Source organism: Malus sylvestris, chromosome 13 (assembly GCF_916048215.2).
Source record: "Malus sylvestris chromosome 13, drMalSylv7.2, whole genome shotgun sequence".
NCBI lineage: Eukaryota > Viridiplantae > Streptophyta > Magnoliopsida > Rosales > Rosaceae > Malus > Malus sylvestris.
In genome coordinates this window covers 6539268-6556571 of record NC_062272.1, presented here as the reverse complement: position 1 = coordinate 6556571, position 17304 = coordinate 6539268, and the positions used below count along the sequence as shown (strand labels likewise).

Here is a 17304-nt window from a genome sequence, read left to right as displayed (position 1 = left end):
AAAGGTATCTTTTGAAAGCTTAAGTCGTCCCCTACAAATCCTAAGAATGAATCTTCCTCAAAATATGTCATCTTGACCTCCAAAATGCCCAAAACGTCTAAAAATGTCAATCTGGGAAAGCTGCATGCTGGGCCTTTATTTCATTGCCACGGTCAATCAAATAGCTTAGTAGAAAAATCTAAAACTTTGCTACAATCATCTTGAAAAACTCACAAACATCCTCCAATTAGAATGACTCCAAAATTCATCTGTTTGGTTACTTTTTGCTCAAGAGGAAGTCGATTGTCCTACATTGGAAATATAATTCAAAGTATCAAAATCTCACCAAAATAAATAATAAATTAATACTAAGATTAGGCTAAAATATATAGAAAATATTGACTCATCACAAGGAGACAACGAAGAGTGGTGAGTTCGGCGGTAGGAGAAAATGTTTCTTGATAATTGATGCCCTCAATTTGAGTGTATCATTTTGTAACAAGACGAGCCTTGTATCGCTCAATTGTGCCATCAGAGTTGTATTTGATTTTATAGACCCATTTGCAGCCAATGAGTTTATTTCCTGCAGGCAAGGGAACCATGTTCCGTGTATTGTTTTGTTGCAAAGTCGTTAATTTTGCATGCATGGCATGTCGCCAATTAGGATCAAGGATAGCCTGGGCATAAGAAGTAGGTTCAGTGGGACCTGTAATGTTGGCTAGAAAAGCACAATGGGCAGAAGAAAGGCGTGAATAAGACAGAAAATTAGAAAAAAAGGTATCTAGTACTTGAGGAATAACGAGGCGCCGAGGGAGAGTGACTGACCTAGTTAATCATGTGATAATCTTTATGCCATATGGGAGGTTACTTAGGATGGAGAGACTAACGTGGGAGAGGATGGCTGAGCTGACATGGCGTCTGGTGGATGAGAGAGGTCAGGTGATAGGGCAAACATATCAGTGGATGGTGGAGTAAAAGAGGTTGACACGACAGTGGGTAGGGAGGTTGGACTTTAAGAAGTGAAACAAATGTGTGATGAGAGCATGTCTGGATGTGTGATGGGATCATGTCAGGAAGGGTAAGATTAGGTGGAGAGGTCCGTGGGTTAGATAGGTCCGAGGGAGATGGATATGATAGAAGAGGTGCTAGCAGGTTGAGTGGGGTGTCAGCAAGGCTGGGAGAATGGGTTGTGGGCAGATGGGGTGGAGGGGCTTGTTGTCATGTATGGGAAATGTATGGGTCAGAGGGGATGTTGGTATAGAGTGAAAAGGGAAAGTAGTTTCAGTAAATTTAACGTCACGATTGACAAAGAATTTTTTTAGTTTCCAAATCATATAGTTTATAACCCTTTTGACCAGTGGGGTATCCAACAAAGACACATCGTTTAGCACGAAGGTCGAATTTATGGGTAAGGTGAACAACAGTAGCAAAACACAAACAACCAAAAACTTTCAAGTGGTCAAAAGATGGCGGACATTTATATAATAACTCAAAAGGGGATTTGTTAGATAACAAAGGAGATGGTAATCAGTTAATGAGATAAACAGCAGTGGATACACACTCGCCCCGAAATGAAAGGGGTACCTGAGATTGGAAGCGTAAGCTACGTGTAACGATGTGAATGTGACAATGCTTACGTTTGACAACGCCATTTTATTGTGGAGTGTAGACACATGTGCATTGATATTCAATGTCATTGGTTTGGAAAAAATCTTTCATGGACAACGACTCAGACTCATTGTCAACCCTTACTGCTTTTATACTTGCATGAAATTGTGTATAAGCAAAAGTAACAAAAGATTTAAAAGGTGTTGAGTTTCAAATTTATGTTGCATAAAAAAAAAAACCCCATGCGCACCTAGTAAAATCATTGACAATGGTAAGAAAGAATGGAGCCCCCGAATGTGTGGGAACTCTATGAGGACCCCATATATCATAATGTAACAAATCAAATGGAGCATGAGTTGATATAGAACTTAAAGGAAATGGAAGTCTGATTTGTTTAGCCATGGGACAAATAGTACAATTATTATTGAAAGAAAAATTATTTGAAGACAGCGAGGGAAATACTAATTTAAGGCGAGTAGGTGAAGGATGTCCAAGTCGCATATGCCACAAATAGGAGGAATGGGAAACTTGACAGAAGAGAGGCGTTCGTTGCAACGGGGACATGTAATAAAGATCACCATGTTGCTTACCCAATCCAATCATCTTCCTCGAAGCCAAGTCCTGCAAGACACAACAAGTGGGAAACAAAATGGCATAACAATTTAAAGAGTCAGTGACTTGACTGGTAAACATGAGATTTAAGTGAAAAGAAGGAACACATAAAACGTTGTTTAATGTAATATCTTAATTGAATGGTACGGTCCTTGTAGAAGTGATTGTGGCTGAAGAGCTGATGGGTAATTTAACAGTGGATATTGGTGAAGATGTGTTTTTGGTGAAAAGTGTAGAATCTGAAATGATGTGGTTGGGAGCCCCACTATCCAAAATCCAAGGTTGAGTATATACAGAATTAACGAATGCAACAGTAAAATGAGTCAGACCTGCTGCATTCGCATAAGCAATGTTATTACCAGAGGTATTGTTTAAATTCATCATGGACACAACGTGAGCCAATTGTTGAAGTTGGTCTGCAGAAATTCCTTACAACAGGTTCGGTGAAGGCTGCGTTTGTGTTTCAGGGAGGACAGGTGCTGCGTTTGCAGCAGTATGGGGACTAGTCGTTGCATTGGCAGTAGGAGAAAAGGCATAGGCAACCTACAATGCAGCACGTGGGTTGCTGCTGCTTTGGAAACTGCGCTGCTATGCTTTATGGCTCCCTTGACTTCCTCCACTCATCCCATTTTTAAATCGGCATTTGTCTTAAGTGTGGCCTCTTTTATCACAAAATTTGTAGTGATATTTTTTAGTCCTATAATTGTCAATTGTATGTCCATCTTTATCATAGTATTCACAACAGAGAATTTTGGAATTGTTGAAGGAATAGTTTGATCGACTTTGAACGGTTGCAACGATGGAAAAATTTTCACCCGATCCTGAAGACATTTGTCTTTATGTTTCATCATGAATAACAAGTGAGTAGGCTTGACAAACTTTAGGCAAAGGTGCCATCATGAGAATATTACTTTGAACTCCACTATAGACATCGTTGAGACCCATGAGAAATTGCATCATTCGATCTTCTTCTATTTGTTCATTATATGCCTTTGTTTGGTCGCATATGAGAAGAGGTCGATAAGTCTCTAATTCATGTCAAAGGCCTTTAAGTTTTGTAAAATAAGTCGAGACTGTCATGGAACCTTGAGAGAAGGATGTGATGGACTTCTGAATTTGATAAATTGTTGGTGCATTCTTTTGTGAGAACTGATCTTTAAAATCTTCCCATACCTGTTGAGCGTTTTTGGCATGAACAACTAATTTGGATAAATCAGGCTTCACGGATTGAGCGAGCCATATTAAAAACATACATTGATTCCAGAGAGCTTATTCTTTTGGTTGATCTTTTGCTGAGGGAGGCTGAATGGAGCCATCAACAAAACCAATTTTGTTTTTGGCCATGAGAGCATGAATCATGGATTTGCTCCAAGATGGATAGTTGGATCCATTCAATTTTTCCGGAACGAGCATATGACTAGGACATAGTATGGGTTTGATGAATCCACACCGATCTTGCTATGGGGTTGACTATTTTGTGGTTACGGTTGAAATACGGAAAAGGATTCTCTCCTGAGCATATGCTCAGGATCCTGCTGAGCAGGACACGAGGACCGTTGGATGAAAATCCAATGGTTATAATTATTATAACTTTAAAGGGATCCACCTTTTTATAGCCGTTGGATTTTCATCCAACGGTCCTCGTGTCCTGCTCAGCAGGATCCTGAGCATATGCTCAGGAGAGAATCCTTTTCCTTGATGCTCTGTATACCATCTTAAAAAAAGTTGAATATTAAAATGGCTAAATGGCAAAGCAATGGAAAGGGGAGGCAGATTGAATGCCCTCCTGTTTGGGTACCTTTCTCATCTCTTCCTATTTGTGTGGTCATGATTAATCCACTTCAACATTTTATATTCTTATTGTTTTTTGTCTTATTATCTCTATAAAAAAATTCATATAAAATGTTGACATGATTTAACTGTGATCGCACAAAATATGAGGAGATGAGAAATGCACCCAAACAGGAGGGTAGACAATCTACCTCTATGGAAAGGAGCAAACTGAATGATTTCGTGTGTATTATTGATAAACTTTACAGTACAATATATACACCATTGGGTCAACCAATTAACCCTACATCAATGTCAAAATCGTATCCCTCTTTTGATGGGATTTGACATAAATCATATTAGGTAAATATATTACAAAATATATTACACGATATTTCTTAATACAATACATGTTGGTTTAAGCAAAAGAATTCAGATCCCTCGCAATTACCCCATGTGGAGCCAAAAATATTCACTAGGCGACACGTGGATTTGTGAACGAAAGAGGACAAAAATACCCTTGAGGTATATCGGGATTCCTACGCGCAAGTAGTGGGTAATCATCCTCAACCAATTCAAAAATGCTCCAGAAGAGGTAACTAATTCCAAATTATCTTATTTTAGGTAATTACTTCCAAAACTTAATTTCCCTAATATATTATTTAGTTAATTAATTATCTAAATAATATATTCTTCCCATATCTCCTAAAATCATCCCTTAATTACCAATTTGAAACATCCACTCAAACCTAAAAAATGGGATAGGGCGGCTACCCCATTCAAAGTCTATTCCATCACCTTTTTTTCTACCTTTTCCACCTTTCCTTCCCTTTTAAATTAGCCAATCAATACCATAAATAATAAAATATCTCCTTTCATATTTAATTAGCCAATTAATTGGCTAATTAAACCTAAAATAAAACCTAAAAATCCCATAGTAACCGGCCATATTCCCTCCCATCTTTTCCCTACCTTTTTTTTTATTTTCCTCCACTTTATTACTCAAATAAAGCTAATCATTTAAGACCCCATTCATTTCTATTTTATTAGCCAATAAAGGGGCTAATAAAAAACCACAAATTGACTAAGAAAAGGGAAGGGTGTGGCCGGCCCTTCCTTGGTGAAAAATGGGGAAGCCTAATCCTATAAATAGGCTCCTATTCTCACCAAAAATTCATTCCAAACCTCTTGCAAAAATTCCAAAACACTCTAAACACTATTTCTCTCTAAATTTCTAACTTTGGCATCGGAGGTTCTTCGGCCAAAGCCCCCCCCATTCATCGTGGGCGCGTGAGGCTTTTGGCCTTAACCTAAGGTGCTAGTTGTTTTGTAGGTGCAAAATCGTCCAAGATCGAAGAGGAGAAAATTTGCATCCACAAATTGGTGCTTTCATTGAGAGTTGTAATCCATACTCGTAGAAGACTCTCGTACAAAAAGGTTTTTTCTTTATTTTCTAGTCTATTTGAATATTTTTCATACGTTCTTATTATTAGAATTTTCTACTTGCAAAGGTTCTTTGATAAAACGTATAAGAAAAATATAATGACTAGAAATTTAGAAAATTCCGCAAGTAAAAATTCTAGTATTCAAGAAATGGGACTACGGAGATCCATGAGGCAAAATGCGACAAGAAGGGGAGCGGCATCATCACCACGAGCTTCCACCATGGGAACCACCGTGATGGCTACCTCGGTAGCCACCCGCGGCGAGGTCCATGGTGCCTTCACCACGGCCGCCATGGGAACCACCACGGTGGCTACTTCGGTAGCCGCTCGTGGCGAGGTCCATGGAGCCTTCACCACAGCCGCCATGGGAACCACCACGGTGGCTACTTCGGTAGCCACTCGTGGCGAGGTCCATGGAGCCTTCACCACGGCCCGAGTCGTGCCATCCAAGTTTACGTGGACCAAAGCCCAAGCCTCGCATTCACATGCACCGCGCATTGAGCAGCCTGCTCCCATGATCCAGCCTGCTCTTGTAGCCCAGCCTGCTCCAACGATCCAGCCTGCCCCAGTGATCCAGCCTGCCCCCGCAGCCCAGCCTGTTTTCATGGTTTCCCAAGCTGCCCAAGTCCGCCCGAGACAATCTCAACCATCCGGACCAATCATCGAGGCTGAGGCGTTTTCACCACATTTCTCTGCAGATTTGACATTCCCCAACTCAAATCTCGCACTTGGAGTCAACCACCCTTTCATTGTTCAAGGAGGTGCATTCCATCCAAGTTCTTCCAATCCGAATGGCGAACAAAACTTGTCCCGACAAGTCATAGAATTGACGAGCGCCCTTGCACAACAAACCACCTTGGTGAATCAACTTTTACAACGTACTGAGATGCATCGCGCTCACGATGAAGTTTCCCGGAGTAGAACAAGGGTAGACAAGGAGCCTTTTAAACAGCGTCCTGGAAAGCAGCCATTCAACCCATCACAAGTGGAGCATTCAGACAGTGCACACTCTCGATTGGGCCCCCGAAATAGTGTATACTCCCGTCTTAGCGCGCGGATGAGCGTGCACTCTCGGTTAGGCCCACGAGCAAGTATACATTCACGGTTGGGGCCACGCTTTGATAATCAACATGGGCAACCTTCCAGGCAAAGCATTCATTCGCGATTAGGCTCACAAGGAGTATCCTCCACATCACATCGGAGCAGGCAGCCTGACAAACGGAAGGAAACGATCGTTCAATCTGGCTCTAGTTCAACCGGTAGCCTGCAAAGAAATCCCTCGCCTGCTAGGAATCTATCTCATCCATTGCAGCCACAGCGTAGACGAGTCGAGCGAGAAGAAGAGCAGCCTAGACCGGTAGAAAAAGACCAAGGGCAGCAAAAAGCTCCGCTACCCCAACAAAAGCAAATCCAAGAAGAGGTAGAAAGGCTTTTCAATGAACGGATGCGTGATTTTCGGCGCAACGAAATGGTTGATGAGGCACTAAGGTGAGATATGACCAACATGAGCAGGTCACCTTTCGCGGATGAGATCGAGCAGGCAGAGCCTCCGCGCAAGTTTAGCATGCCACACTTCACATCTTTCAAAGGAGATGGGGATCCCGAAAGACACTTGAAGCATTACCGAAATGCGATGGTCCTTTATCGGAATAATGACGCCCTTATGTGCAAAATATTCGCCACTACTTTACAAGGCGAGGCACAAGATTGGTTTCATACCTTGCCGACACGATCCATCCAGAATTTTGATGATCTTTCCTTGGTCTTCACCAAAGAATACTCATCTTATCGATCGATCAAGAAGAAGTCCGATCACCTGTTCAACGTAAAGAAAAACCCAAAAGAGTCACTTCGCGATTACGTGAAGAGATTCAAAGCAGAGAAGGCGAAGATCGTCGGATGCGACAACTCGATAGCAAGTGCAGCCTTCCAAAAAGGACTGCCAGCAGACCACCCACTGTTTGGAGAAATGATCATGAAAGAAGACCTAACTCTAGCAGATTCCTTTGCTCTAGCAGAAAAGCATGCGCTTTGGGACGAGGCTCGACAAGCAGAAAAAGCTCCCGAACAACCTCGAAAAGAGTTGGCAACTGCTCAAAAGAAGGATGAAAAACAACCCAACAAGGGCAGGCAGGAGTTCAAGCGCAGGGACCGACCCACGACCAAAGAAGGCCCAATGACCAACAACTATTCTAAGTTCTCAATTCCGATTCATCAAATCCTTCGAGACGTCAAGAATGAACCATGGTTCAAGTTGCCGAGGCAGTCAAAAGGAGATACTTCCAAGTTGGACCATACTAAGTACTGCGCATTCCACCGAGGTCCCGGTCACACAACCAACGATTGCTACACTTGGAAGAACTACCTAGAGAAACTCGTGAAAGAAGGCAAAGTCGATAGATATTTGGACAAGCCAGCTGAGCAGCCAAAAAGGAATGCAGACGGAGATGAGGAGCCACCAACTAAGACGATTCGAATCAATGGCATTTTCGCTGAGTCCGAGCACTTAGGGGCTACTAATAACTCCAAAAAGAGGAAGATCCAGCAGGCTTTACTAATCTCACAAGTTCATGCAGTCGATACCCAACCTGGACCTATCATTGGCTTCACAGAGCAGGATGCAGGAGGAGTCGACTTCCCACACGACGATGCATTAGTAGTATCTGTCCAACTAGCCCATGCTATAGTCGACAGGATGATGGTTGACAATGGAAGTGCGGTCAACCTACTTCAACTTTCAGTCATTCAGAAGATGGGCTTGGAAAGTACAATCATACGCCGGGCAGAGGTACTTACTGGATTCAACGGACACACCTCAACTGCCATCGGTCATATCATACTTGACGTAAAAACACCGCCAGTCGTCTCAAAGCAAACATTCACGATTGTAAGCGACCCATGTCTCTACAATGGGATTCTTGGGAGACCTTGGTTGATCAAGCTGGATGCTGTCACTTCCGTTAAGTATCAAAAAATCCGATTTCGCATCCCGGGAGGAGGAGTCGGAGAGATCAAGTCTGACCAGGTTTCATCCCGACGATGCACTGTGCAAATGTTAAAAGAAACAAAGAAGAAGACCTTTACCCCCGTAAAGGTTACCGAAGTCCAAAAGGGTAAAGAAATTGCCAAATAGCAATTACAGCAGGTGGATCGAGAAGATGGCGCCCAAGCAGACAAGATAGGATGGAAACCCGAAGAGGACGCCGAGGACATCATTCTTGATCCCTAGCAGCCGGAAAAGACGGCTAAAATTGGCTCACGATTAAGCCCAGACGAGAAGGAAGAACTCACAATTTTCCTTAGGAAAAACCGAGATATCTTCGCATGGTCACCATCCGACATGCCTGGTATTGATCCCAAAGTGGCCTGCCACAAGCTGCACGTCGATCCAACTGCCAAACCAGTAATTCAAAAAAGAAGACATTTCGCTCCCGAACGAGTAGCGATCATCGAGGCAGAAATCGACAAACTATTGGAGGCCGGTTTCATAGAGGAGGTAGCACACTCGGCATGGCTTGCTAATGTCGTACTAGTCATGAAGAAGGAGAAGGGCAAATGGAGGGTTTGCATAGACTACACTGACCTCAACAAGGCATGCCCAAAAGACCATTATCCTGTCCCCCGGATTGATCTATTAGTAGATTCAACTTCTGGAAACCAGTTACTTAGTTTCTTAGACGCATACTCCGGTTACAACCAAATAGCCATGCATGAGCCCGACAATGAGAAAACTGCGTTTGTGATAGAGCGAGGCACTTACTGCTACAAGGTCATGCCTTTTGGCCTCAAGAACGCGGGAGCCACTTACCAAAGGCTAGTAAATATGATGTTCAAAAAGCAAATTGGGGTAACCATGGAGGTCTATGTCGACGATATCATGGTAAAGGGCAAGCAGCGATCAGATCACATTTGCAATTTAGCAGAAGCTTTCAATATCCTTAGAAGGTACAAGATGAAGCTCAACCCCACCAAGTGCACGTTTGGAGTATCTTCAGGTCGATTCCTAGGGTACTTAGTAACCCAACGAGGAATTGAAGCACATCCCAAGCAAATCCAAGCAATCATAGAGATGAAATCTCCAACTACCTTGAAGGAGATCCAAAGCTTGACCGGACGAGCAGCCGCCCTCAATCGTTTCCTCTCACGATCCACCGATCGATGCAAACCCTTTTTCAAAGCTATCAGGAGGGCACAAAGAAACAAATGGGATAAAGAATGCGAAAAAGCTTTCCAAGACTTGAAGAGTTATCTCACATCACCTCCCTTACTATCCAAGCCGGAAGCAGCGGAGGATTTATATATTTATTTGGCAGTTTCCGAGGTAGCAGTGAGCTCTGCTCTCATACGAGAAGAGCTGGGGGCCCAACTGCCGGTATTCTACACTTCTAAAGCTCTTCTCGATGCGGAAACAAGATATCCGAAGATTGAAAAATTAATTTTGGCGTTAGTTGTTGCGGCTCGGAAGCTCAGACCCTACTTTCAAGCTCATACAGTCATTGTTATGACTCAATATCCCTTACGATCAATATTACATGGTCCGGACGCTTCTCAACGAGTGATGAAATGGGCATTGGAACTTGGCCAATATGGTTTAGTTTTCCAACCTCGCACAGCGATAAAGGCCCAAGCCTTGGCAGATTTCGTGGCAGAATTCACACCTAGCCTAGGCAACGCAACAATGCGGCCCAACGACGCCCCAGAAGCAGCAGAGAGTACCTTAGCCACACTTACTCCATCCAACAAAGATTTCTGGAACTTGCATGTCGACGGTGCATCCAACTATAAAGGCTCGGGAGCAGGTGTAGTTCTTGTTACTCCAGATGGCTCAATGCTCGAGCAGGCGATCACCCTAGGTTTCAAAGCATCCAATAACGAAGCAGAGTACGAGGCTCTACTAGCGGGTCTCCGAATGGCAAAAGACTTAGCGGTGAAGAAACTCGCAATTCATTCTAATTCCCAACTAATCACCAGCCAGGCTACTGGGGAATACACGGCAAAACACCCAAGGATGGCACAATACCTAGAGAAAGTATGCCAGCAACTTGAAGCATTTCAGACTTACACTCTCACTCAAGTTCCGCGGGCAGACAATGCACATGCAGATGCACTAGCTGGTTTAGGCTCCGCCCTTGACCACCAATTCAAACGCTCCATTCCGGTGGAATATCTAGACAAGCCAAGCATAGAGATGGAGTCGATAGCCGAAGTGTCACAGGTTAGTGTAACTCCCACTTGGCAAAGTCCAATTATAGACTACTTGGTCAACGGCACATTACCCACAGAAAGATTGGAGTCAAGGAAGCTCCAAATTAAGTCGGCACGCTACTATATGTGGAATGGCATTCTCGTCCGAAGATCCTACACCGGACCACATCTCCGCTGCCTGGCACCTCCCGATGACTTGAAGGTTCTAAGCTCAATCCACGAAGGCGTTTGTGGGAATCACTCTGGAGGTCAATCCTTAGCCCAAAAGGCTCTTAACGCAGGCTATTACTGGCCTACCATGCACCAAGATGCTAAGGAGTTAGTACAAAAATGCGACCGTTGCCAACGCTACAAACCAGTACCAGCACTACCCGCTAGTGAGTTACACCCGCAAACGAGTCCTTGGCCATTCATGCAGTGGGCAATCGACCTGGTAGGGCCTATGCCGCCTGCTACGGGGGGCAGATGCATGATGATCGTGGCAACCGACTATTTCACCAAATGGGTAGAAGCAGAACCCATGACAACCACGACTCAGACGGACATAGAGCGCTTTATATGGAGGAACATCATTTGCCGATTTGGCATCCCTCAATCCATCGTCACTGACAACGGTCCTCAATTTGTGGGAAAAGATTTGGCAAAGTTCTTCCAAAAATACGGCATCAAACAACACATGTCCACACCAAGATATCCTCAAGGCAATGGGCAGGCCGAAGCATCCAACAAGACGATCCTCGACTGTCTCAAGAAATCCCTCACCGATAAAAAGGGAAAATGGCCAGATGAGCTTCCAGGATGTTTATGGGCATATCGCACCACCAAAAGACGAGCAACCGGTGAAACCCCTTTCTCTTTGGCGTTTGGTTCGGAAGCAATCATACCTCCCAACATCATCGTGCCAAGCATCAACACTCTATTGCCAAACGTTGAGCAGAACAGTAAAGAAATGGCCACAGATTTAGATCTGGCAGAAGAAAGGCGCGAACAAACCATCACCCGCATCGCAGCCTACCAGCAGCAACTCATTTCCAGCTACAACAAAAGGGCCAAGATCCGGCAGTTCCAACCCGGAGACCTAGTCCTAAGAAAAGCTTTCATCACTGCCCGCAGAGAAGGCTCGAAAAAAATGGACCCCATCTGGGAAGGTCCTTACAAGATCAACAGAGTCGGCGGCAAAGGCAGTTATACTCTTGCTACCATGAATGATAAAGAGATCGAGAAGCAATGGAACGCCTACAATTTGAGGAAATACCATGTGTGACTTCACACTATATCAAGACCCGAGGACTCGAGCATCTTAACGGGCACCACCTCGTAAACCGAGGACTATCCAATCATCATGCAGTTTTTGCAACCAAGTTATTTGCTCATTTTATTTTTCAATAAATAATTCAAAAGTAATTTGTAATTTGGCTTTAATATATGTCTACAACAACTTATTTCTTTCTGCACTTCAAAAAAAATTACACCCCCCAAGGGACCAACTGTGCTCTCCAAGGAAGGAGGATAAACTCAACACTCCGAATATCCAGACGTGGATGAGCTTGGCTGCCCTAGAATGACTAGGTGCATGATGGCTTGCGCCGGGATTCCTAGAAGTAGCCACAATGGTCTGTTTCAAGGCTTAGCTAGTTGAAGGATTATGGGTCTATCGGCTTAATCCGCAGGGAACCGGGCCCTAGAGACGGAGGGGGCACATTATGCAGCACACCCAATGGGCGGCTGCCCTGGAAACCTAAAGCTGCTACCGAGTGCACTAAGGTAGCCTACGGATTTCCAGAAGACTGCCTACGGCTTGCCCTTCGAGCAGTAGAACCACGCTAGACTTATGCAACCGCACATTATTGTGAAAGGTTAAACAAGTTAGCGTGCACACACGAAGATTTTATCCACTACCGACATGCTACGTAGTTGATAAGCTTCACCTCTGTCAAACGCAGAATAACTTATACCAAATCCTAAAGTGTTGTGATACTTGCTACACGGCCTACGGAATTGGAAAAATCCAAGGTTGAATAGCCAAGTGGTTACGCGGATTCGTCTGCTTCTGTAAGTAAGGCATCCGGCTGCCAACCCTATGGTTAATAACTTTGCAAAAGTTTCTACATTAACACCTACGGTTGCATAGGCTATGTGGGCCTGTCTACTTATAGAAAAGTAGCACGCCTGCCACTGGCTTATAAGGTCTAAAGGTTAAAAAAAAAATGGGAAAAGCAAAAGAAACGAGTTTATTAAATTTTATAGCAAAATTGATAAACAACAAGCAAATACCAAAGGAGTTCAAGCAAAAGCAACAAAGGAAAGAAAAGGAAACCCTAAAAGCTACCTAGAAGACTACTCTTCGGTAGTTTGGACATCTCCCAACTGCTCGGTTGTTACACCTTCAGCAGCCTTGGTGTTCTCAGCAGCGGCATCCTCCGAACCTTTACCCTCGACTGCTCCAGCCTGGGTATCAACTCCTCCAGCTATTTCACCGATAGAAGACTCAAAGGTAAAATCGAGCAAGTCTTCTGGGGAAATAGAGAAGGTCTCGAAGTCTTTACCGGAAAACTCAAAGTCAGACGGCCGCCCATAGAGATGATCTACATAGCCCAGCTTGTAGAAATCAGATTGGTTCTGAATAAGCGAAGCCTCGAAACCATTTTTCTCACTCTTCAACTGCTCATTCTCCTCAAACAGGCAAGCACGAACTCGCTGCAACTCCTCAATTTCTTTCTTCAGATTGTCGTTGGTCTTCAAAACACCTTGAAGTTCTGACACTTGAGGCTCAAGCCTGTCAGCAACCTCTTTGAAGTGGATCGCTTGGTTGTAAGTAGCAATCAATTCTTCATCCTTTGCATAAGCAGCGGAGCGAAGTTCAGATATGGAGCGTTCAAGATCTCGAATCTGAGGTATGTAACGCTCGATTTCCTTCTCTGCACTTTCATTCTTTGGTTGGACCGCATCAAACCTAGTCTTCAAATCCATGATCTCCTGGTGAGCGGCCTCAAGCTGCTGAGAAGTGGGGTCAGAAGTATGAGATTCCTTCAAAGCAGCAAGCTCAGATTCCAATTTTTTGATTTTTTCAACCGAGGAATAAGCTTCGGCAGCCATAGTTCTTGCCATCTCTTTAGCAGCCTTGGTGTCCTCTTGGTCAAGGAACATAGACTCGGCTGCCAGAATTGTTGTTTTCTGCATCATGGCTAGCAGAGCAGTCTTCCTATACTCGGGTGTATGCTTTGCAAAAAGACTCGGACCAACAATCTCTTTGACGCCATCAACAAACTGGGCGCATACATCCATGTCTTCAAGAAGATCTGGTTTCAAAAGAGCACAAATCTTAGCAGCCTCCTCAGAAACGGCCTTGGCGGATTCTTCAAGCCTGCCTGAGCGAGCAGCTTCATTCTTATCAGCAGACGAGATGGTTGCAGCAGCGGAAGAAGCAGTATTCGGCGCCACTTTAGCAGACAGGGGCACCTTATCACTCTTCATAGTAGCAAGTCTCTTCAAGGGTAAGTCAGGTTTAGTCCCGGACGGACGTTTTGGCACAAACTTCGGTACCAAAGGCACGGAAGAACTTTTACGCTGAGCAATTTTTTCAGCAATCGAGCTAGCAGCCTTCGAAGCAATAGGCGTTACTGGCACAAATGTAGCAGTTCGTTCTTTCTCGCCCTTAGAGGAAGTCAGGTCAATCACAATCTTGGGAGCAGCCGGAGAATCCCCACGAGCAGTCTTCATTTTCTTCTCAGCAGGTATCTCTTGAGCAGGCGGGGAATGTTTCTTTTTCCCACCTTCATTGGTAGTAGGCTCCACCACAGTGATAGGACGAGCCATCGCGTCTGCCTTGATCCGTTTTATTTCTTCTTCTGGGGGTAGTCCACCTTTTTCCCTACGAAGAGGACTAAGCAGCCAACGCCACTCACGATACTCGGAAGGAATACCCAGAGCGACATGCACTTTTTTCGTATCTGGAGAAACCCTAGGAGTTGAGCCAAATTCCGAATCTACAAAAAAAAAAAACAGAAGACAATCAGAAAATTGAAGAATGATTTGGCACTAAAGCAAAGCAGCCGAAAAGACTAAGCAGTCTGCTTACCAGATATGAAGACCGTTGATACACGCAGCTCGGGAGAAGAATCAGATTCCCATTCTCCACTTATCTCCAAGTCTCTTTGGCCCAATCATGATCTCCTTTACTCGAATTATCAAAAAGCTTATGACGGATTCGCAGTTGTCCAACTCCATCAATACGACCTATGTCAAAGAAATACCAAAATTCGTTGGTGGTTAGTCCCAAGTCAAAGAATTGGTTCAAATTGTGGAACCCCACCATCATTCGGACCGCATTCGGGGAACATTGGGCAGGCGCACATTTCATAGAGCAAAGCACTTCTTGGAAGAAACGCGGCATAGGGAAAGTAAACCCTAATACAAAATAGTAAGGATGGAACTTGATAGTTCTCCGAGTTCCACTACATGGTTCTCGGCTGCTACCATCTTTAACTCGCCTCACATGCACTCCCGACGGAATGGCATGCCAATACGTTTCAAGAAAATCTCTAAACAAATTGTCGGAGCTAATCTTGATGTGAGCAGCTTTGAAGTAGCCAATCTTACTCAAAGACCCGCCTTGACGGTACAGCGGGGGCACACCATCATCATTCTTACGGCTCGAGGAGGACATGCTTGAAAATTCTACAAAAGTACAAGGAAGATATGTTAGAGAGTTGTTAAAAAAAAAAACACAGCTCTCGGCAGCAAAAAAAAAAAAAAAAAAGGAATTAGGCTTAAAGCCGCAGGACCAGCAAACCTGCCAGGCCCCACGGCCTGGCTTGCTTCAACGCCCAGCAAGAAAAAATATATATATTTTCATGGCATTACCATGCCATGGTTCACCAGATCAACCTATAACAAGTCTCTGATTCCTATCAGGCCAAGAATCAAGATCCAAAGATTCCAGAAAATCAAGAAGACAAGAAAAATAATTTTTTCTTACCTGGAAGCAACGAAGAGCGATCCTTTACACGGGCAAGACGTAGAAGATTGCTAGAGGAGGGGGAACAAATATCCTCTAAGCTCTCTTTTTCTCTTGTAAGGATGAATAAGTTTCACTCTAAAAGTTGATTTAACAATCCACTTAAGGTGGACTTAAATAAGCTTTGGGGAAATCCAATGGTTATAATTATTATAACTTTAAAGGGATCCACCTTTTTATAGCCGTTGGATTTTCATCCAACGGTCCTCGTGTCCTGCTCAGCAGGATCCTGAGCATATGCTCAGGAGAGAATCCTTTTCCTTGATGCTCTGTATACCATCTTAAAAAAAGTTGAATATTAAAATGGCTAAATGGCAAAGCAATGGAAAGGGGAGGCAGATTGAATGCCCTCCTGTTTGGGTACCTTTCTCATCTCTTCCTATTTGTGTGGTCATGATTAATCCACTTCAACATTTTATATTCTTATTGTTTTTTGTCTTATTATCTCTATAAAAAAATTCATATAAAATGTTGACATGATTTAACTGTGATCGCACAAAATATGAGGAGATGAGAAATGCACCCAAACAGGAGGGTAGACAATCTACCTCTATGGAAAGGAGCAAACTGAATGATTTCGTGTGTATTATTGATAAACTTTACAGTACAATATATACACCATTGGGTCAACCAATTAACCCTACATCAATGTCAAAATCGTATCCCTCTTTTGATGGGATTTGACATAAATCATATTAGGTAAATATATTACAAAATATATTACACGATATTTCTTAATACAATACATGTTGGTTTAAGCAAAAGAATTCAGATCCCTCGCAATTACCCCATGTGGAGCCAAAAATATTCACTAGGCGACACGTGGATTTGTGAACGAAAGAGGACAAAAATACCCTTGAGGTATATCGGGATTCCTACGCGCAAGTAGTGGGTAATCATCCTCAACCAATTCAAAAATGCTCCAGAAGAGGTAACTAATTCCAAATTATCTTATTTTAGGTAATTACTTCCAAAACTTAATTTCCCTAATATATTATTTAGTTAATTAATTATCTAAATAATATATTCTTCCCATATCTCCTAAAATCATCCCTTAATTACCAATTTGAAACATCCACTCAAACCTAAAAAATGGGATAGGGCGGCTACCCCATTCAAAGTCTATTCCATCACCTTTTTTTCTACCTTTTCCACCTTTCCTTCCCTTTTAAATTAGCCAATCAATACCATAAATAATAAAATATCTCCTTTCATATTTAATTAGCCAATTAATTGGCTAATTAAACCTAAAATAAAACCTAAAAATCCCATAGTAACCGGCCATATTCCCTCCCATCTTTTCCCTACCTTTTTTTTTATTTTCCTCCACTTTATTACTCAAATAAAGCTAATCATTTAAGACCCCATTCATTTCTATTTTATTAGCCAATAAAGGGGCTAATAAAAAACCACAAATTGACTAAGAAAAGGGAAGGGTGTGGCCGGCCCTTCCTTGGTGAAAAATGGGGAAGCCTAATCCTATAAATAGGCTCCTATTCTCACCAAAAATTCATTCCAAACCTCTTGCAAAAATTCCAAAACACTCTAAACACTATTTCTCTCTAAATTTCTAACTTTGGCATCGGAGGTTCTTCGGCCAAAGCCCCCCCCCATTCATCGTGGGCGCGTGAGGCTTTTGGCCTTAACCTAAGGTGCTAGTTGTTTTGT

At 43.2% G+C, this 17304-nt stretch overlaps 2 protein-coding genes across 2 annotated transcripts; one reads left to right on the top strand and one right to left on the bottom strand.

Annotated features, from left to right (window-relative positions):
• The first annotated feature begins 7383 nt into the window (after window positions 1-7383).
• Window positions 7384-8547, top strand: LOC126596810 (uncharacterized). The gene has a single exon (XM_050263468.1). The coding sequence runs from the start codon at window positions 7384-7386 to the stop codon at window positions 8545-8547; it is 1164 nt and encodes a 387-aa protein (XP_050119425.1).
• Window positions 8548-12956: 4409 nt separating this feature from the next.
• Window positions 12957-14339, bottom strand: LOC126596809 (COP1-interactive protein 1-like). Its single transcript, XM_050263467.1, has 2 exons — window positions 13166-14339; window positions 12957-13087 (listed from the first exon to the last, which is right to left on the bottom strand). The coding sequence occupies exons 1-2, from the start codon at window positions 14337-14339 to the stop codon at window positions 12957-12959; spliced, it is 1305 nt and encodes a 434-aa protein (XP_050119424.1).
• Between the last annotated feature and the right edge of the window lie 2965 nt (window positions 14340-17304).

What these genes read in the sequence shown, in the direction of transcription:
- LOC126596810 (XM_050263468.1), top strand. Translation starts at nt 7,384, where the DNA reads ATGATCATGAAAGAAGACCTAACTCTAGCAGATTCCTTTGCTCTAGCA.
- LOC126596809 (XM_050263467.1), bottom strand. Translation starts at nt 14,339, where the DNA reads ATGAAGACTGCTCGTGGGGATTCTCCGGCTGCTCCCAAGATTGTGATT. An exon ending in GTCTGACTTTGAGTTTTCCG is followed by an intron (nt 13,088 to 13,165) that starts GTAAAGACTTCG and finishes TCGGTGAAATAG; the next exon opens with CTGGAGGAGTTGATACCCAG.